The 20,945-nt window shown below is 51.8% G+C and overlaps 7 protein-coding genes across 7 annotated transcripts; 4 read left to right on the top strand and 3 right to left on the bottom strand.

Moving 5' to 3' along the window:
• Positions 1 to 50: 50 nt before the first annotated feature.
• GT037_005837 (glycoside hydrolase) lies at positions 51 to 1,292 on the bottom strand (the record flags this gene model as incomplete). Its single annotated transcript, XM_038930884.1, has 2 exons — positions 51 to 1,042; positions 1,091 to 1,292. 2 exons carry the CDS (start codon positions 1,290 to 1,292, stop codon positions 51 to 53), a joined length of 1,194 nt encoding a protein of 397 aa, XP_038786573.1.
• Positions 1,293 to 4,223: 2,931 nt separating this feature from the next.
• GT037_005836 (uncharacterized protein) lies at positions 4,224 to 4,967 on the top strand (the record flags this gene model as incomplete). The annotated part of the gene is made up of 4 exons (XM_038930883.1): positions 4,224 to 4,304; positions 4,351 to 4,552; positions 4,629 to 4,678; positions 4,746 to 4,967. 4 exons carry the CDS (start codon positions 4,224 to 4,226, stop codon positions 4,965 to 4,967), a joined length of 555 nt encoding a protein of 184 aa, XP_038786572.1.
• Positions 4,968 to 8,472: 3,505 nt separating this feature from the next.
• GT037_005835 (uncharacterized protein) lies at positions 8,473 to 9,345 on the bottom strand (the record flags this gene model as incomplete). The annotated part of the gene is made up of 4 exons (XM_038930882.1): positions 8,473 to 8,798; positions 8,855 to 8,923; positions 8,978 to 9,130; positions 9,186 to 9,345. 4 exons carry the CDS (start codon positions 9,343 to 9,345, stop codon positions 8,473 to 8,475), a joined length of 708 nt encoding a protein of 235 aa, XP_038786571.1.
• A 745-nt stretch (positions 9,346 to 10,090) lies between these two features.
• On the top strand, positions 10,091 to 11,110 carry GT037_005834 (uncharacterized protein; the record flags this gene model as incomplete). Its single annotated transcript, XM_038930881.1, has 1 exon — positions 10,091 to 11,110. One exon carries the CDS (start codon positions 10,091 to 10,093, stop codon positions 11,108 to 11,110), a length of 1,020 nt encoding a protein of 339 aa, XP_038786570.1.
• A 277-nt stretch (positions 11,111 to 11,387) lies between these two features.
• Positions 11,388 to 15,933, top strand: GT037_005833 (actin patch protein; the record flags this gene model as incomplete). Its single annotated transcript, XM_038930880.1, has 3 exons — positions 11,388 to 14,517; positions 15,127 to 15,311; positions 15,376 to 15,933. The coding sequence occupies 3 exons, from the start codon at positions 11,388 to 11,390 to the stop codon at positions 15,931 to 15,933; spliced, it is 3,873 nt and encodes a 1,290-aa protein (XP_038786569.1).
• Positions 15,934 to 16,455: 522 nt separating this feature from the next.
• GT037_005832 (uncharacterized protein) lies at positions 16,456 to 17,296 on the bottom strand (the record flags this gene model as incomplete). The annotated part of the gene is made up of 3 exons (XM_038930879.1): positions 16,456 to 16,599; positions 16,649 to 16,772; positions 16,824 to 17,296. The coding sequence occupies 3 exons, from the start codon at positions 17,294 to 17,296 to the stop codon at positions 16,456 to 16,458; spliced, it is 741 nt and encodes a 246-aa protein (XP_038786568.1).
• Positions 17,297 to 18,054: 758 nt separating this feature from the next.
• GT037_005831 (uncharacterized protein) lies at positions 18,055 to 20,625 on the top strand (the record flags this gene model as incomplete). Its single annotated transcript, XM_038930878.1, has 6 exons — positions 18,055 to 18,579; positions 18,637 to 19,224; positions 19,271 to 19,382; positions 19,432 to 20,204; positions 20,256 to 20,478; positions 20,531 to 20,625. 6 exons carry the CDS (start codon positions 18,055 to 18,057, stop codon positions 20,623 to 20,625), a joined length of 2,316 nt encoding a protein of 771 aa, XP_038786567.1.
• Positions 20,626 to 20,945: the final 320 nt, after the last annotated feature.

Genomic DNA, 20,945 nt, shown 5'->3' with positions numbered 1-20,945 from the left:
GAACTGAAGCCATCGCTACCAACCCCATGATATTCTAACTTTCTAATATCCTACCCAATAGCCTTGACATGGTCATCCACCAGACACTTCCAATCCGCACTCCCATAGTAGACAGTGTGTCCATCGTCATGCGTCAGCTGTCCAGTGCTCTTCACGGTGTCACCCAGCTGCCAAAACAAATCCGCCGCCATACCACTATCCTTCAATGACAGACTAGTCTTTTGCCAGCCACCCTCCACCGGACAATGGTCTTCCTTCTTCGGCACACCATATTCTTCGAACAAACACGGCTTGTTGAGCTTCTTACAAATCTGCGCATGTGCCTTGATCCAGCCGTCGCCAAACGCATTGCTCACGCCCCAGCTGTCAGGGTAGAGGTGGAAGGTACCGAAACTGATATTTCCCACCTTCAAGTTTGCCTCCCAATCTATGCCTTCACCAAACTGGTAAGGATAGGAACCATCGCCCGGGAGACCGAAGCCTTCGTCGCCGACAGTGATCATGTGGTCTGAGTCAAGAGAACGGATGTAGTTACTTGTCTTGCGGATCCATTCAGTCAGGACAGACGTCTGGCAGCCATTACAGCGCGGCTCGTTGGCGAGTTCCCACGCAAACACAGCATTGGAGTTGCGATAGCGGGCAATGACGGCTTTGATGTAGCTCTGGTACATGCCCTGACATCTGGCCGCTGTGTACCATTGTGCGTTGCTGCTTACGCCGCAGGCGGAGAAGTAGGCGGCCATACCCCCATAATCGGTCCAATTATTCACAAAGTTGATTATGAGCTTGATGCCGTGCTTTTCCGCAGCTTTGACTACAGCATCCAGGCGCTGGAGACCGTTTGTACCTGTATTTATGGTGGCAGAGGATCCGGAGAAGGACTGGAAGTATACTGTGCCAGAACCAGGGATGGTTTTGACGTCGTTGAATCCCCATACTCTGAGTATTTTCTGGCCTGACGTAGCAAGATGACCCATGATTACGTCGACATCATTGTCGTTCGTCAGGAAAGGAATCCAATAAGAGTTGGTACCAGCATAGTCTATGGTATTATGAGCGGTGCAAAATGATCATTAGTCTTCAAACTTACACTTCGTCACACCATCGATGTTGAACTTGAGACCGTCGGCTTTTGAGATCGAGGCTCGTGGTGATAGGCTAAATGTTGCAGGTAATGCCGCCGCAGCTGCGCATAGCGAGAGGATTGAAAGTAGCTTCATGGAATCGAGTCGCCGGTTGCTGGTGATGAGTGTCCAGCTACCGTGTTCGAAAGAGCACTTATAAGTGCTCATCACGACTACAGTCAATACCTACCAGAAACAGAACGGTACAAGACACTCCGCTTCATATTAGATCACATGGCAATCGCATGTCGAAGCGGCTCTAGTTTGTGGGGTAGTATGGTAGCCAAGGCCGTGGTATAGTCGTAATTGGTGCACGGAAATCGAGCGGGGCTTCCATTCAATTACCACGTTTAGAATGAACGCGACGGACCGACAGCCTCCGCATTGCATCTAGTAGACTATTTTCCCTCAAGTGCCATGTGAAAGATAGGTTTGCGCAATGGGCGACAGTTGGGCAGAAAAGTCGGCGTCCATGGAGGCAATGTTTCTGAATTCCTCCGGTGCTAACCAACGATGTAATATATCCGCGACGATCTTTCCGGGAACCAGCGTGACAATGAAACGCGAATCATGTCCGACATAGGAGGTGGGAACGAGAAGGCTAGCCATGACCACTCGATCAAGACTTGACAGTAAGAAAATCATATATACTTCTTCCGTGTGACGGTATAGACGTTCCAAACTGCAAGCTCAGCAGTTGTACTCCCATATAAGTCTGGTATTCTCGGGTTGTTCGAGAAAGACAACAGGCTTACTTTCGATGAAGTTCTCGTGCAGGGTTTTCGAGCGCCTATTGCGCGTTACAAGGCAGGGTAAATGAGTTGTATTCGCCCGTCTGAGACTGAAACGACCATGTGCGTCCTGGTCAGAATCGAGAGTGTGATGAGGAGATGAGAGTTGAAAGGAAGAGTCGGCCAGCAAGAAGAATTATTGCAGCGCCCGAAAGAAGAAACACCACGGCCAATTCAGTAATCCGTACGATAATGGAGTTCATTAGCCGGTGGTCGCCTACCGTAAAAGCAAACAGCCCCAGGTTTCGGACAATACTGGAACAACGGAAGAAGTCGTTGAGAAGAAGAAAGTTATTGTCCGCATCTGCCCTGCTGCTCGCTTTACCTGGATGATGTCGAGCATAAGGCTGCAGGACTGCACAAGCGCACGGAAACGTCTGCATGCACGTCGTCAAGCTGAGATATCAGTGCCGGTCCTCCCATTTCATGTCCCTGCGAAGCGATACGGCCTAGGCCATTTCAATGTGACACGAAAGATTGGTGCCGGACCGTGTACCACTGAACTACTCCTGCACTTTGTGTCGAAAGACCAAGCCAAGGATAGCTATGGTGTTGTTTGGCCCTCCCATCTCCATACTAAAGGTTGGAGAAGGCATCCGGAGAAGTTCACCCTATGATTTCATAATTCTCTTGCTGTCTATTAAAGAAAACAATGGGTTATGGAGCTGGAGGGGATATGCTGACGAAACGCCATTTGGAAAGGGTGCCCAAGCTAGACAACAAGTACTACGTGTTAGTCAGGTAGTTTTATCAAGGCGGTGATGGCATGGCAGATGCAATCTCGCGGGACGGACACCTAGTGTGGGGGTTGCTAGAGCTATGCAATGTAGACGAAGTTGACAACGCCGCCAACTGTCAGCAAGTCAGACCTCGATAGTGAGCAAACCACCGGTGAGTTTGCCTGACGTGGGTGGCCAATGTTGGATTCGAGTCATCCAATAGTGGGACAAATATTCGGGGTCACGATCCTTTTGGTAGGCGCCGTTTTGCGCCTTGCCAACTCGGAATATTCACACAGACCGTCGCATGCTCGATGATGCAGTCCATCCTGATCTGACTGAAATCGCGCACTGCCTCCAATGCCGTGCAACCCGCATCTTGCTTAGGGTTGCAGAGAGCTGACCTGGTGTAGCGGTGCACTGAACTAAGATCTGGGCTAGTGCCGTCGCGTGGCGTAGCCGAAGGTAGCGTCAAGGACGATGACCACGAGTCTGGTGTTGCTTGTCTTAGTCCCACACGAGGCGTGGCGTAAGACGTGGGCATCAGTATCGATAGTCGAAAGCGCACGGCGTAACTTGCCGTTCCAGCTAATGCCCCGCAGTGTCGCCGTTGAAGCCACAAAAGGACATGATCAGGGACGTCGTACTAAACGGAGCAAGGAGAGGTCTGTCCTAGGGTGCGTTTCAGACCCAAATTTGAGGATGTGAATGTGGAAGAGGAATGAGACAAGAGGGCAAAGCAAAACGTTGTGTTGTATCATCCCACACATCAGCTCTTCTCCAGGATAGCCCTGGAACGTGCTGCACATTGAGGCTCGGGCCGGTTAGGGCCGGAAATGTGACCTGGGCTATCAAGTCTGACCCCGGGTCCGCGTACACGGTTGATCGACCATAGCGGCCGAACGCGTACAGTATCGAATTTTCCGCGCTCGGATGCGGCAGAGCACTCTCACTGACAAGGATGCTGCACCTCCTGAATAATCTTCGTGTTGGTCAGACGAAACAGTGCGTGACCGGTTGCTTTGCGCTGAATGCTGCTTGATAACCTGTATTGTATTTGTGCTACACATCTCAACGGAGAGTAGCCGCAATTAGAAAAACAATCGCATCGTTCATGGAATTACTTAACGTGGTGTTGCCGAAGACTACCGAATGTCCGTGCTGGAACATTCAAATGGGTGTACGGCATGAAATTCGACAGCAAAGGCTGATCGTCCGTTGTCCGCGGCTCACCACCAGGGCGACATGACACGAGAACCAACATCTCGCGAGAGTATCAGATGGAAACAATAGGCACGAGAAATTGTCGTTCTTACTGGGAGTTTGCTCTGCCAATGACATCCTGTCGAGAATGACGCACAAGCATTTCAGCCACCGCCGATTCCGACTTTCTAAGGCCCGAGCCCTGCGAGCACCGTCACAGTTCCTCACCTCAGCCTCTCCCAAAACAAAATCTCGCCAAGGCTAGGCGGAAGCGGGGGGTAGACCGCGGTGCCCTAAAATCTCCTGCTTCTCTTGCTCCCTGTGATTCCAGCGACTAGCTGGCTTTCTTTGAGCGTCGTTTGTTGTCCCCAGGTCTCCCAGTCGCCATGAGTATTCGGATAAATGCGACGGTGCAAGAGGCCCGAACAGCTGCAAACCACAGCCAGGAACAATGGGACCGATTCTACGTAGGTATGCTCTTGTCGCAAGGGTATGCTTGGCTAACGAGACTAGTTCATAACCAAAGACGAGGCCAGGCAGCTTGCGGAGGCGCACCCTGACTGGAAAAGATGGATCCTCATCCCCGCGAACGAGAAAGAACAAATGCTGGAGAGGATCAACACCCGCCTTCGAGCTGAGGGTATTCCACCAGTCGAGATGATAATTTTGAAATGGCGGGTGTCGCAACTGCTCCGAGACATCCAACGGAAATACGGTATGTGCATTGGTGCCCGACTCTGGTGACTCGACTTAGCGGTCAGCTGTAGGGACACACTGTACAAGTACATTAGCTAATCCAAATGATTTCCAGAAGCCGGCAGTATGCTACAAGGAATGCCGGGTACGAGCTCAGGGTCAGGGTCGGGGTCACCAATACAAGTACAGACAGCCCAATCGCCTCCGGACAGCAGCGTTCAGTCATCGAGCCCACAGCGAACGGAGTATTCACCAAGCGAGACTCGTCCATACGACCCAATACGGGATGTGTAGTACCCAAGCCATCGGAGGAAATCTGTCTTTTACAGTGCGCGTTCAATGTCGAGAAAGGAACACCCGACCAACATTCGGTATTCGAGCCTGATACCCCAACCGCACAGCGCGGTATGGATAACGAGGATAGAGCGAGATAGCGAAACCACCTCACAATGAGACGGAGCGCGATAGGATCCAGCAAGCTATCTTTGTTCGATCGCTGCGGGAGGCTTCGAGGAGACGCATCGGCAAGAGACATCGATTCGTGAGAAGCCGACTATACGACCGCAGTGTTCGGTGCGGCTACACCGAGAGCGGTCGACTCGATCTTGTGTATAGTGCTTTGGTACGTAGCCCAGGCAGTGCTGAGGGTGTGGTGTACCGTCCAACACAGCTCTTGCCTACTTCCAATATCTTTTGCTTTTCCCAGTACCTGCAGTCTTCTAAACGTCTCAATTCTCCGATGCTGGCTACTCACTATTGATTGGTACACAGCCTGCACTTGGTCTTGGCGTGGTGGCTTTTCCGTCCGCGTGCATTGTGCATATGGCCCAATCTCGAAAGAGTCGGAAACAGTCCTAGGTTCTAGACCCTGCGTCCTATCTTCCGATCCCCTCTGGCGTTTTCTTTTGACACTGCGTACTTGCATATCCCAAACTAAGAGCAATGCATCGCAGTAATAGGAGTTATCACAGCTTTGTATACTGTGTTGTTTCAAGGGCACAACTCATTCGCTGCTAACAGTCGAAGATAGTACCACTTGCATCCATGGCTCGTGCCAACGTCGTCGCAGGGTAAGGACCGATGACGGTAGAGTCGAGGTGCGTAAGCGCAACGCAATCTTGTATGACGCAGCTGGAGACAGCATGACGGCGTATCCTTTGGAGCCGTGACCAGAATCCCTTGGTTTTTTTGGATGTTCCTGCTGCCGTGTGAGCTGCTTACCATGTGGGTCTGGTTCTTCTCAGAGGCACTCCTGTCCGTCGCTGGGAGTGCAGGCAATGGATAACCATCACCTGCAGAACCAGTCGGACATGCCTGGAGTGTTGCGATTCAAGGTACCAAAGGGCTACAGGCGTGCACACCTGTTCTCGGCTCGCTGGCGGAGAAGCTCTTGCGGGAGCGTCGTGACATCAGAGAGAAATCGCACGTTGATGTGGCAACCATGCCATCGTGTCGAAGAACATGAGCAGGTATGGCATCTTAGATGGCAATACCGAGATGGATGATAGATCGATGATGAAGATGAAAAGGTCGTGAAGGCTGGTGACAGAACGTGTCCGACGTGACTGCCTCCAGAGTATGGTACCCTAGCAACTAGTACTCCCCTCATCCATGTCAGAGGGCAGCCACACCCACATCCCATCTTCAAACTCTTGTAGACACCGGCCTTTTGCTACCTCTGTACACCACCGCCTTGTTGAGCAGACTGCAACACGCGTCGTGCACTCCACGCTCACGCGTCGTCACCGGGGGTGAACTGGGTTGCATAGTCGCCACTACTCGCATTGCTGTACCGCGTCTGCCAGCTCCTTCCCTATCGACGCCTTGAACACAAATTGGACGTTCCCCCTAATTTGCGTAGGACGAAGGTCAAACAACTCGAGATTTCAGCCAGAGAATAGCCCTAGTGGACTCAGCCTTCTACGAATCGACGAAACGTATTGCGCGCTTTGGACAATGCTTATGATGACTGACGGCCTTGCTGCAGCTCAAATCTAGACATCTCTGATGCCAATTAGTTTAGGTCCTGCCAAAAGAAAAGCTTCGCCCCTTGCCCAAGAGTCTTTCACTCTGGTGAGCTGCCAAGACCCACAAAAGGCGAGCACTAGCCGCCGTTGGACCGCTGCTCCTCTCCGTAGGCTGCTCCAACGCCTTCCCTATTCTCCTTCAGAGCTATGCTGCGTTTTCAATACCGCCGGCCTTATCGCGAGCTGTAAGCTGGGCTCTCTATGGAATCATCGAAAGTTCATGACAGCCGTTGAGATGAGATTGTCGGGTAGTGGCGACTATTTGCCTTTCGCCTGGAGGGAATTTCCGAACAGGACCAGTAAGTGGAACTTACAAACGCATCTCATGTTGACTGTAGGTATCCGTATGGTAGCACGACCGTGTGGCACAGCAGAGTGACGCGAGAAATACTGCCCTGCGACCTGCACCTTCATCGTAGCAACGAGGCGAACCACCCGGTGACCCCTCTACGTAGCGGACGTAGCTCCGTCACCAATACAGTTCACTGCAGACGTGTATCCACCGTATCCACCTCGAACCCGATGCCTGTGTCGAAGGCTCCACCCGCACCGCATTACGATCACGCGAATATGCTCGGTAGCTCGGCTTCGATGCCCACGTATACTTTTTGGTGGAGTACAGAGTAGTGCTGTCAAGATGACTGGGCCTAGCATCTGCAGTTAGGCTGGGCTTGTTACCGACCAGGCGCAGCTTCATGTACATTGGTGGAGCCTGATGCAGGAGCAGGCTTCGTGCTGCGTCTGACAGCACATAGCTTGCTGTAGCCGCATCATGACAGAAGTGAGGATGGGCCTGTACAAACCGTCCCACGTCTCTGACTCTCTGTTACACTATCTGTGACCCGTGCTATACTTTGGTGTGTGCCGTCGTCTGGTTTGAAGACTCCTTCTGGCGAGGACAAGAGTAGTACTGTCCAGCCCTGGGTCTTTGGGCGAAGAGTCGGCGTTGTTAGCTCGGACTGCCGCTTCGGCTTTTCCGCTCTACCATGTCCACAATACAGAGATCATGCTATGTCCAATGGAGCCATGGATTGGCAAGTCTAGGCTCACGCTACACTCACTGAACATACTAGCTATCGCTTCGCGCCAGCACTCGCCGTTGTTCTTGCATACATCGACAATACAGCCCGCGCTAGTCACTCTGTAGTGTTCATAGCTTACACATGTATTGGTGCTTGTGAAGATTAAGTAGGCGCCTTCGGATCAGATTGCTGCTAGAAGCAGGGCAGCACTACGCCGCTAGCTACTGTTCGCGTTGGTGATCAGTAATGGAGGTGCATTCCTAATGGCCTTGCTCACCAGACCACGCAGCTGCATAGATACTTTCAACGAGTACAACCGGCAGCCACGAGCCTCTTGCGTCCTAGAACTTAGTCTGAGAGAGTCCGTTACAATAGAATGAGTGTTGGTGCTAGGGTAAGATAACGCAGTATTTTCAAACAACTCTGTACAATAGTACCAGTGTGGTTGCATACACACTCTGTTCGCTAAATGCCACGTCCATGAGGGGACAGGTAGAATTTGTTCAGCCAATGCATGAGTTTTTTATGCTGAAGGGCCTTCGACCGTTGAGCCAGAGAATGAGTCTCCGAGTTTGTTGCCCCGAGACCTCTAATGGCGACATAATGAAATTACAATAGTGCAGACAACAGATCTAGGCGCGGATTGTCAAATTCTGCGGGACATCACTTTAGTCAGGACATTCAGATCAACAAAGACTTGGAACCGAGACGTTGCCCCATCGCAGGTGGACATAGTGTCCTGGTATCATTGATATCATAACCACAGCCAAACGTAGCTATCCAGAGATCGCAATGATTCCCTTTCCTATGCCACGAATGCATTCATGTCATAATTCATATCCCTTTTCCCCATTTTTCTGCTCTTTCATCTTCCCCTAGTCTGGAATAGACTACCCTTGCATACCGAACCCAGGCTCAATTCCAGCCTGCTTCAGCGCCTTGGCTTTCCGTAAATCGGTTTCCTTTTTCTCTGCTTTTTGAGCTGCCGCCAGCGCCCGTACTTGGTCTTCTTCGGCGAACATTGCGCCTTTGGGGTGTTCTTCTCGGTCGAGGTCGACGGTTGCGCATATGGTGACGTTCTCGCCTCTTACGGTCATAACACCAGGGAGTTTGACGTCGTGTATCAGCCAACGTGGGACAGAGGGATCAGATGCAGGTGGTGCGTCGGGGTTGCGGGCTGCTATCCGCTCATAGCACTCGGTAAGGACGAGGTTCGCTGTAGCTTGTTAGTTCAGATGCCAATGATGCGAAGATAGTTAATGGTAGACGCACCGAATTGGTCGTATGAACGTAATATACCGATATACTCTTTCTCGTCGCGCAGTAATACGTCAACCTTCTCTGAATTGAGTCAACGTTATATCCTCTGGGGCGCAATGCAAGGTATTTCCATACTGTCCACCATATCTAACAGCATCGCCGACGTCAGAAAGGCCTGCGGTGGGAGGTCGACGGGCAACACTGGCGGCGGCGCCTGCCCTCGTGCACCACCAAGTACATTGGGGCCATGCTGTGGTGGTGGAGTGGCACTGTACACGCCTTCGTAACCTGGGGCGGTATTAGCACTGCGCCATTGTGCCTGTCGGCGGTGGTAGTGCCTTACCAATAGACGGCGATGGCCCTCGTGGGGGTTCTGAGACTTGAGGCTGAAGCTGTCCAGGCGCCTGCATAGAGCGCTGAAGCATGGCATTGAAGTCCGGGGCCATATTCGGGGCACCTCCAGCCTGCGCGGGGCCTCGGGGTGGGCGCTGGTTGAAAGCCATTGTGTAGGGTTTGGCGGTAGACGGGGGGTATTGTAGTGAAGTTTCTTTAGCGGTTGCAAGAGGGCGATGGATATTGCGCTATCATGGCGAGGCGGCGTACGTGTTGTTCTACCTCCACTCTGTGTTTACGTCGTTGACGCTGCCCTAAATCGCCAACCGTTCGCGTATGCCAAGCCCCGCTAGTCATGAACATTGGAAGGCACGAGAGGCCCTGCATGCTTGAACCATCTGCTACTCAACTCTGGTCTATCACCTATGTTTCGGTGCGCTTTTTTGTAACCCGAAGAGTTGTCTGCCCAAGGCTGGTCTTATTGGGTGACAAGCCCTTAGGATAAAGACATCCGTCCACATGAACAGACAAGCTGGGTACGATTTACGCAGCTTCGATATTCAGACCAACGCATACACCATACAGACATGACTGCTGTTCTGTAGTCATCAAACGCATGTCTCAGTTAGCCTTGCTCGGGTATATGAGAGTCCCATTCTCTTCCATTGTTCAGTACCCATCGTTGTGCAATCGAGAGAGTTAGGCTATAGGAATGGGCGAATCGGAGCCGAGCTACGCCGCAACATAGCTACGTCAAGGGCCATCCTTGGTCTCTACACACTCTCTCTTCTTCGTCTTCACTCAATGGTAGTTCCGTCTCCCATGCAATAATCGAATTCCAGCATCTCTTTTTTCAACAATACTGTTCAGTCAAGTCCAGCGGTAAATCACGTACCATCGATTCTTCTGTCCACGATGGCTGCTGCTATGTTCAGGGTTTTCAAGAACAAATGGATCACACCACCAAAAGAAGTCCACGAAGACTATACCGGAAGGAACATTATTGTCACAGGTGCGAGCTCCGGGATCGGTGTAGAGGCGGTCTTCAAGTTTGCAAAATTGGGTGCCGCCAAAGTTATCATCGCAGTACGGGATTTGAAGAGAGGCGAATTGACAAAGTCTGCTTTGGAGGCTCGTCTAGGACGCCGTGATCAGCTGGAAGTCTGGGAATTAGACATGATGTCCTATGACAGCGTAGAGGCCTTCGCAACCCGCGCAAATGAGCTTGACCATCTGGACATAGCAGTGTTGAATGCCGGCACTCGACGTGCCAAGTTCATACAGTCAAAACATGGATGGGAGGAAGATATACAAGTCAACACACTGTCTACGACCCTATTGGCCATTTTGCTTCTACCAAAACTCAAAGAATCGAAACAACACACTGGTAAAATTCCAATTCTTGAATTTGTCAACTCTGGCCTGCATCAGAACGCCGTTGTCGCGCCCGAAGTTCGTCAAAAGCCCAGCGTACTTGACCATTACAACAAGAAAGAAAACCACAAGGAGGGAAGCCAGTACAGCTTCTCCAAAGTCTTTCTCATGTACGCGACAAAGAAGCTTGCCGACGAAATATCGTCAGGCGATGTCATCATTACCAGCGTCTGCCCTGGTTGGGTCAATACCGACCTAGGTCGCGATCATTTCTTTCCTGGTGTACACATATTGGCTTTCTTCTTCATCTTTTTGTTCATGAGAACACCTGCTGTTGCAGCAAATATGGTTTTAAGTGGGACGGCACAGGGTGAAGGTTTGCACGGAAGGTTTTGGCAACACGATAAGATTCAGCCGAACGGACCGAGCTTAACAGGGCCAGAGATGAAGGAGCTGAGTGCGAGAATGTGGGTTGAGATTTTGGATGCATTGGACAAGGATGTGGCAGGTGTGAACAAGGCAGTCGACGCGGCGCTACCGAAGCAGCGAAAGCTAGTGTAGCCAGAGTCGAGAGTGAAGACGAACAAGAATGTGGAGAAAGCTGATAGGCAACGATACTGTGCAATGGTGGTAAACTGCCAAACAAGATGCCGTCCGTGCCAGACCCCAGCTGTGGCTGCGTGGCTAAGCACGCGGGCTGGCGCATGCACCTCGACATGACGTATCGCAGCCGAATTGGAGCATCACCAGTGCCTAGGAGATCCGTCTCGTGTCCCCAAAGCCTGCACATATCGATCCTTCTGTAAAGCGAGACAGCTGCAGCCGCTGAGTCGGCTGAATGCCCAAATCGCCCTTTCGCCGCAAGCCCGCCGCCCACGCTCCCTCGTCCCTCTTCCGCTACCTGTTCCCCAGGAGTCGAGCACGCGCCCGCCTCCACCTTTCCAAACTCCGCCACGAGACATTTCCGTCGCTCAAGCAGAACGCCAAGTCGCGCATATACAAATACATCGTCTATCGCCAGGCTGTCAAGGCGCGAGGAAAACAGACCATCTTCCAGCGCCTACGGGGCTACACACGGAGGTTGAGTGGCCGCAGCTACCTGGAAGATGCCGCAAGGTTGCGACGACAACAGATAGCCAAGCGTCCTGAAAACACAGAATCGGGAAGTCGAGCAATGACGTACCAAGAGAGCTACGAGGCGCGGGAGCCTGGCACACGGAGACGCAAGCTGGCGGGCTACCTGAAGGCTGCAAATGAACTCCGACAGACATATACGCAACAGTATGCGTCCAACTGGAGTACCAAGGAAGCACAATACGACTACGAAGACGACACGCCGGGCGGCTTTCCAGATGCAGCCGTCGTCAGAAGCGGCCGCGAGGAGATGATACTCTTTCCTAGCTATGCTAGGAGACACATAAAGAGGAAGCCAGAAGCACAACCAGGCACTATACAAGAAACCGAAGGCGAAGGACGCGACGTTCGAGACTCAACGGGCGCCGGTGACGCCGAATTTTGGAAGCAGCAATGGAACAATTACGAGGACGACAATGCAGTAGTTGACGTTGATGTTCGTGGCTGGATATACTCACCGCACAGGGGGCAGATGTCGCGGAAGCAGAGGCTGTTCATTGGACTTGCACGCCAGCTCGTTGGCGTACAGGCGCCTGCCACGCCCTCCACTTCGTCTGGAGATAATAGCCGGGATACAAGCCCGCAACGGCATGGCTTTCGCGAACGGGCCCACTTGCGCGACGCTCAGCAGGACGAGGCCATTGCGGCCAAGGAAGCTGAGGAAATTCTACGCCGTGGTGAGAGAGAGGCAAGGGCGGCGGCACGCGGTGCTTACAGTGAGAAGCCTGCTAAAGACATGGACGATACACAATTATATCGAACAGAGACAGGGAGCAGCACGCGTCCCAACAATGGCAGGATCCATCAACTCGCCCATAGCACATCCAAAGATTCGATGAGAAGTGAGGCCAGCATTAAACCGCTGCAGAAACGAGGGTCATGGAACCAGCCGTCTGAAATGAGCCCGTCTGAACTCGCCGAGGCCAACGCCAGGCTGATGGCTCGCCTGCGACACTTTCTTGCAATACCAATGGCCAACACACCCATCAGTGTCTTCTTCTACAACGAGAATATATCCAAACAGAGGACTGTGTACACCGACGCTGCAGGACATTTCAGTATGAGCGCGGCTTTGGATTTTGTGCCCACCCACGTTCGCATCTTAGCATCAGACAAGCTCTCGGCAACAGAAGAAGTAATCGTTACTGCCTCGCAGGGAATCAGTGTCATTAGTGACATAGACGACACAATAAAGCACTCCGCTATTGGTAGCGGCGCCCGCGAGATCTTTCGTAATGTTTTCATCCGCGATCTTGTCGATCTCACTATCGACGGTGTCAGAGAGTGGTACAACAGAATGGCGGAGCTGGGGGTCAAATTCCACTACGTCTCCAACTCGCCCTGGCAGCTGTACCCTGTCATCTCAAAATACTTCGAGTTAGCTGGATTACCCCCCGGCTCGTTCCATTTGAAACAATACAGCGGCATGCTTCAGGGAATATTCGAGCCCGTGGCGGAGAGAAAGAAGGTTACTTTGGACAAGATCGCAAGAGATTTTCCAGAGCGAAATTTCATATTAATCGGAGATAGTGGTGAGGCTGATCTGGAAGTTTATACCGACTTCGTACTAGAGAACCCTGGGCGAGTCGTTGCCGTCTTCATTCGCGATGTCACCACAACAGATAGTCTAGGCTTCTTCGATCCTTCTACTGGATTTTCACCAGGTGATCACTCTTTGTCATCGACCCAGCGTACCAGTGGTGGGGGTTCCGCTGCTTCTACTAAGGCTCGACCGCCGTCTGAAGAAACCGATCCTGAACTGAGAGCTGCTATTGCAGCATCATTACGTAACATGGATGCGGACAATAGCAAGCGTTCTAAGTCAACATTTCCGCAGACCAACAATGAGCAACAGCCGAAGTTGCCTGCAAGGAAGCCCTCTTCGCAAAGTATATCACCGAGAGATTCTCCGGCCAATTTAATAGACCTATCATCCGAAGATGAAGTAGACGATTCGCCTGCCCTTAGGAAATTCAACAGCGAAACTCAGGCTGACAACGAAAGATACCGTTCCTCAGCCGGATCGAATGTGAGTACGAAGTTTGCGCCTGCGCCTCCCAAGAAGCCAGTCGCATTACGAAGCCCATCGAGCGAATCTACGTCTTTCAATACCCTGTCCTCCTCGAACCCACGACCACAGCCACCAAAACCTCGAAAGACCTCGACAGCAGTCGGTCAATCCAGCCCACTAGCACAGCAAGATCATGCCACAAAGAGCGCAAACACTTCAGCACATTTCAGACCTCCGGTGGGCCCCAAGCCGGCCGTAAGCTTCCACAGCCAAGCATCACAAGATCAGCAGTCGTACGCTGGCATGGCTCGGGATAAGCTGTGGTCCGTCTACAGTAATTTGCCTGCGTTGCGGTCAACGGAAGAGCCTGGCTCCAATGGGTCCAGTCTAGATGTCACTGGTGTTCGTAAAGGCCCGCCTCCACCTCCACCTCGTCGTGGTAATCGCGATACAGCTTCAAGCGCAGCATCTTACGTGAGCTCCAAAGCATCGTCAGCATGGCAACACGCTCCCTCAATGCCATATCACACTCGTCCACAGGTCACGTCTGCGCAAACATCTCAGCCTTTCTCTACTGCTGTGCCGCGACAAGGTATCAATCGCACCAGTACCGGTAGTACGCTGAGTGGTGCTGCAGGCGAGCAGTACGGCACGAAGAAGGAGCAGCTTTGGCGCCAGAGATGGGCGCACGCGGAACAAGTCCTCGGCGAGCAGGGTGTAATACTTCGAGGATGGAGGGTTGGAAGCGACATTATGGGCGAGGCAGAAAGTATAGTCAAAGATGCAGAGAAGAAATTCAAGCGAGATGAGCGACGAAGTGAAGGTAGCAATGGGAAAGCAAGCGAACGTAGATAGAACACGACAGTGCTTGAGTCGGCTTGATGGTTGCCATATTAGCGGGGGTGCTAAAGAGAGTACACATGAACACGATATTATTCTTCGCCTGCATCAAAACCTCCGATATGTGGAACCACATAGCTCTGCGATTTTCGTGGCGCCGTAATCTCCTGCTAGAGCTGAGATTAAACTTCCCTTCTCGCCAAGCATTCGATAGCGTCGCGGAAACCGGAATGGATGGTACACGGTGGCGCACGTGCAGGTGAAAGCCAATCCAGGAGTCGTGATGTCATTCCTTCTACCGGTATCAAAACAAAGCTACCAAGCGCACCTGGGCAGGTACATAGTTGAGAACGCGACCGCGACGCGACGATTACCTGCATACGAATTGAACTTTCACCTCTGCTACCTAAACAACATCGACAGGTTTATCACAATAACAAGTCCTGCAAAATGTATGTAGGCGTAGTTTTCTTCTCGTGTCGTGGTCGCGATTGCTATGGTGATTGTCCGCGTTTTGGTGGTTGACCTTACGCGCGTTCGAGCAGGTCTCCAGTACTTTGCGGCAAGACTTTTAACGCTTGATCATGTGCAGGACTTATCCATATCAAGTTTGACAATACGCATTTTGAAATTGGGCTGACTATGGATGTTCCCCTGCACAGGCCGTCTAGTAAGGGAAAACCAACAGATCCCAAGCTCAGGGAGAAAGTGAAGGAGGAGGTCAAGAACGAGACCAACAAGGACGGAGGTGGAAAGGGACAATGGAGCGCATGGAAGGTAAGTCTGCAGCCGCTTATGGCTGAGACACATCGCTTTGTACATAGACTAATACGACATGTAGGCTAGCAAGCTATCTAAAGAGTACGAAAAGAAGGGTGGAGGTTACGAGAACGAAGCTGGAAGCAAGAACGAGCCGAAGAAGGGAGCTCCACAACAGAAGTCCAAAGGCAAGAAGAAGGCCGAAGAAAAGGAAGAGAAACAGGGGGGTAAGAAGGAAGAGACAGAGAAATCAAAGGAGGAGGAGCCGTCGAAAGAAGACGACAAAGACGAGGGAAAGAAGGAGGACGACGACGAGAAGGAGAACAGAGATGGTGAAGAACAACAGGAGGAAGAAGAAGAAGAAGAAGAAGAAGAAGAAGAGGCTCCTCCAAGTGCGCAGAAGCCCAAGGCCAACACCGGCGCAAAGAAGACGGGTGCCAAAACTGGTGCTAAGAAAGCAGAGAAATCTGCCGAATCCAAGAAGTCAGCCGCACCGAAGAAGGAAGCAAAGGAGAGGACAGAGGGCACGAGAAAGTCAACAAGGGTTGCTGGGAAGAGGAAGACGTATGACGAAGATGAAGATGACGGTGAGGGAGAGGAGAAATCAACCAAGGCCAAGGCGAAGAAGAGCAAGGCTTGATTATGCGGCGTGCATCTCCATCGGTGTTGTAGTCACACGCACAAGTATTCGATAGTTGCTGAGAAAGCATAGCTTTCTCCCACTCACATGATATCGTCCGTGAGTAGCGCGGAGGGCCCAATGGGTATAATAGGTAGTTTAATTTATTTCCGAAATGTCTGTAGTCAATGAGGATTGCCGTTCGGCTCTAGCTCCTCTATGCAGTCTTTTGTCATCGTCCCTACTAAGCTTACTCGCACCTGCCTGACCGGAAACTGCAAGCCCGACGAGATAATCCGCACCGATGACACTAATATCGACCTCACCACACGTTACGCCCTGGCCCCACTGCACAACGTGGCTGCAGATCGCCAAGGTCTCACACCGATGATGTTGCTGATGCCGAGCTCGAGATGGTCGGACTCTCCGAACAAGTCACTATGCCTCCTCCGGTACCACATTTTCCCCAGGCAAGCGCACCCCGATCCTGCAGTTCAAACTTGGGGTCAGCGCTCTTGCCCGTACATTTCAGGCCTGTTGTTCTCACCAAAGCTCAAAACCAGCAGTATACAGATTGTCCTGTTGCACCTTTTGGGTCGTCGTCAAGGGTGTGTAGCGGACGTAATCCCGTTCCTGAAATCCGGCTTTCGAGACCACCGTGGCACCACAAGGCGTAGCGGATACTCCCTAGATCCTATTAACCGAGTAGCCTTCTCTTTGATCCAGTCGCACATACCAACATCGCATCATCAGAGTCTGCTAGTTGTGTACAAAAGCTCACGAGCCTTCGTGCATGGCCCCTTCGCCAATAACAGGGCGCCACTGCTAAAGTGCAGAGACGCATTCTGCCCTCGAGATGTCTATTGTTTCGCCGTCAGCGATCTCCATTTAGATGTATTGCCCATGCATACTTGAGCTTCGTCGGACGCGTGACCGCATCATAGATATTCGCAGCTTCAATACTTTGGTCTCTCTCGAGGTCATGAGCACTCAGCCGCTCATTGAGGTTAGCAAGCATCTCTGGAGGCTGGAATTGATGGGTATATGCAGATTCGGGTTTAAGCTGAATACTGCACACTCCTACAATGCCTCTTCGTCGCAGCGCTACCGACTTGAAAGACTCGCGTATTGCGTCGTAGACATGCTCAGATTCGTCTTCGTCGATAACGTCTTCGGCGACGAGTACCACACATGTAGGATCTTCCATAGCTTTCTTGTACTGGACAAAGTAAGAAGCTATCGTGTCCAAAGGGAACTTTCGATAATGGATACGCTGAAATTTGAACGTGGGTGACGAAAAGAACGCGGCAGCCGCAACAATTGAAATGCGATCCAAGTCATCTGGTGTGGCTAGGCGTACGCCTTCTACAGATGGGAAAAACATTATTACGCCCCGCTAGCAGTAAAGCAATGTAGTATTCGATTCGAAGACACATGGTGGAATCTACTCTCGCAGCTCGTTTAAAGCAATGCGGCATCGCACCGAAGCATGCTTACTCCGAGGGATGAAAGAAGACTATTCAAGGTTTCTTTGACAACCGTAAGCTGGTTTGCCCTGCCACTACACCCAGTGGTGCATGAAGCAAACTGAGACATTGAAGCCGGGTTAGTAGTCTACTTGAGGTTGGGTACTGGCGATTGGATGGGACAGAACTCCGTAGTTGGATAGATAGGCTTGCTGTCTCGGATGCGATTTTCCTGATCGAAGAACCTCGATACGGACGGATGGGCGGACTTGGTCGACACATTAACGGTAACGACAACAACAAAGGTGCGGCAGCGATTGACAAGCACCCGGATAATCAATAACGAGCTGTTTGGCTGCGGGAGCAAGACGAAAGTTATGTCTCTGTTCGGTACGCGAGGCAGGTTTGCGGGGAGATGCAGCCCTAACGGAAGCTAAGACATGCATGGCACCGACACAATGAACCAGTGTGGTTCTCGACCTGCCCTTGGTGCCTCCTCGAGCCTTCCTACCATCGAACTCGAAAAGCAACGATCTACCGTGTCGGCTTTGCTTTACGGTCCAGGCCGCCATCGTTCCCTGCTACACGGATCTTGCTCATTGCCTCTAAGCGAATGAGCGACACGCACCCTCGCGACACGTCCTCTGAAGTTGTACGCAGTCAGCCGCAGCCCTCCATGTCTACCACCAGTTCGCAGTACAGGAATGCCGCCCAAACTCCTTCGCACTACCAGGACTTCCCCACAAGCAATCACGACCCTTTGTATGGCTTGGGATCATGGCAGCAACATCATAACGCTCCCAGCCACGACTCGTACGCTGCCGGCCCGTCAACGGCGCAATTCATACATTACCCTCCGGTCGGAGTCGACTCCGCTGGTTCACATCCACAGTCTGCGCCAACTGCTTGGGCTGGTTACGTCAGACAAGCACCTCTGGAATGGCAGCATGCTGGACCAGAGCAGAATTACACGGCGCGCTCAACTGTCCCCTATTGCGATGCGGAGGGGACCGCGTCCGTGCCGCATCAACTTCCCACTGTTTCGCGGCACTATCCGCAGCAGCAGCAACAACAACAACAACAACAACAACATCAGTATCAGCACCAGCCAGCGCTAAGTTTAGGGCACACATTACCCCTGGCCTCGCAGGACCATGCGTTTCGAAGTACGGAACGCTTTCACGAGCTGCGCATTTCGTCAGTAAGTGCACACAAGCAATGTTGTGCCCTGCACTAGGTTCGCGACTAAGTCTTCCAGGAGTCCCCCGCCAATACGGTAGACCCACCATACTCGAATCATGCTCAGAAGCTACCTCCAGTCCCACAACTATCGCATTCACAACCACAGGCTGTTCTGTTGCACACAAACAACGCCCCACAGGTTCCATTGCACCATGATGTCTCCTGGGAAGCGCACCAGCAGTATTCGGGTCATGCTGGCGATGTCGTCAATACCAGAGCTTCAGATACGAGACATCATAGTTCATCTACCATTCCCTGGCCCATAGTCGACCCCGTGGAAGCTTCCAATGTGCCCACTGTTTACGAAGCGCCACAGAACATGCGTCGAGAATGGAACGTCGCCGAAGCACCAGCTGAACAGGAACTCTACTCCCAGCACCAGGTTCCAGTCGAGCATGCGGATCGAGCAACGCAATTGCTTGCTCAGCATAGGCCAACACCAAAAAAGAAAGCAGCCAAGGTTCCTTCATCTTTCGTTGAGCGACAGGAGAAGCTGAAGGTGTCCAAGCGAAAAGGCCCTCTCCAGGAAAGGCAAAGGGAGAAGACCCATACTATGCGCAAGACCAAGCGTATATGCGTTCGTTGTAGATTCTACAAATCTGGAGTATGCATATTCATTATTGGGACAGACACAAGACTGACAGACGTAGTGTGACGAAGGAGACCCGTGTGAAAAGTGTGAGAAGATCACAGGGCATGCAAGGTCGTTTCGTGAGCCGTGTTACAGAGAACACCTCGAAGATACAAGTCTTATACGTCGGTGTAAGTCATTGCAGTGCTTCTTGTTCGAAGCATTCTCACTGTTAAACAGGCAACGGACGTGAGCACCAAGAGGAAGCCGAATTCCTCGGTTACGACTGGATACACAACAGTCAATTGTACGAAATGGAGATCATCTGGAACCTCCCTGGCTACGGTCCTATACCCAATGCACAGCCTCTGCGTATCGCCTTCCGACCGTACAGCCCGACACGCGGTTCACTCGATGTAGCGACATCTGTCTGGTCCAACAGAGATGGACAAGTACCATCTGTCGAGCAGCCGGCATACGCCATTTACGACACCGCGAATCTCGTACTGGCTTATGAACGCTACTTCTCTAGCCTCCAACCTGCAATTGAAGAGTGGGTTTTTGCTCGCATTCGGCAGGACGAAGTCGCCTACCATACCTATCAGGAAGTGGTACGCATGCGGAGGGTAACTGGAAGCAAAGCCCTTGACCTCGCAATGCGACTTCAGTGTCTCTCGGTCGTCTCGCAGGGGTATGGTTCAGTATTCTCGGAAAACATACCTGGTATACGCGAGTACGATTATCGCAGACTTGGCCGTAGCGACTACGAAGCATACGACCGAAACTCCTGCGATCGCCCACTCCCAGGCGCCATAACCCACCAGATGGACGTCGCGGCTGTGAAATATCTTCGCAAATTGGAAAAGCTTTTCGTCAAGGAGCTAGCGACACTGATTTTCAAGCCTAGAATCAAGCCTTGGTACGAGCTTTTCCTGGCATTCTATGTCATTTTCTGGAACCTTGAGTATATCCACCATGGTGCGCAAGACTACATCAAGTCGAAAAATGGCACAGTAAGTCTGGCGAGCTTGTTATACAGATTTAGTTTTGTCTGACCCCACTAGTTGATCGAAAACCAGGTCAGCAACGTAGTGACCACTCAGATCAAGAAGTGGGAATTTGCTTTCCCGGTCCTGCTGTATCACTGGCGGTGCATCCTCCGCGGCTACTCGCCCTTCAAGCTAGCACGCGACAATCCGGAGGAACTCCGGGAGCGAGGTCATATTGATGCAGAAGGCTTCGCATATGTCACACTCATTGCGAATCTATTTGACCGAAATAAGCCCGGTAAGTTGGGACTGTAGATCCGCTACTGCAAGTCATTTGCTAACCAGCGTAGATCGCTTCCAGCCGCCGCTTACCGGGTTTGCCGCAACGCACTGGTCCACTTCAAGTGAATGGATTGTAAAGCTTTTCAAGGAAGCTGGAGCGTAACGTTCCGCCCGTGTCATGTCGTTCCACCATATTTTTTGATACCCAGTCATGAGAAATGGCTATCGCGAGTCATTTTCTAGCTTCCAATATACGAGTTGCAATTTATGGGGAGAGGCGTGGAACAAATCTGATGAATATCTGAGTATGTCTACCGTCGGTCTAATTAACAAAGAGGTCCGGGAAAGAGAGACCATGGATACAATAAAGCCACACCAATCCTCGCCTTGCAGTCGCAAGATGCATGCCAAATTGACTATGTCGTTCCAACTGCCACTAAGCCTGTTGTGATGTTTCGGGTAAAATTGCTTGCTAGAGTTAGC

The sequence above is a fragment of the Alternaria burnsii genome (assembly GCF_013036055.1).
Source record: "Alternaria burnsii strain CBS107.38 chromosome Unknown 732, whole genome shotgun sequence".
NCBI classification, from domain to species: domain Eukaryota; kingdom Fungi; phylum Ascomycota; class Dothideomycetes; order Pleosporales; family Pleosporaceae; genus Alternaria; species Alternaria burnsii.
Note: the sequence above shows the minus strand (reverse complement) of the source record. Positions and strands in the feature narration are given on the sequence as shown.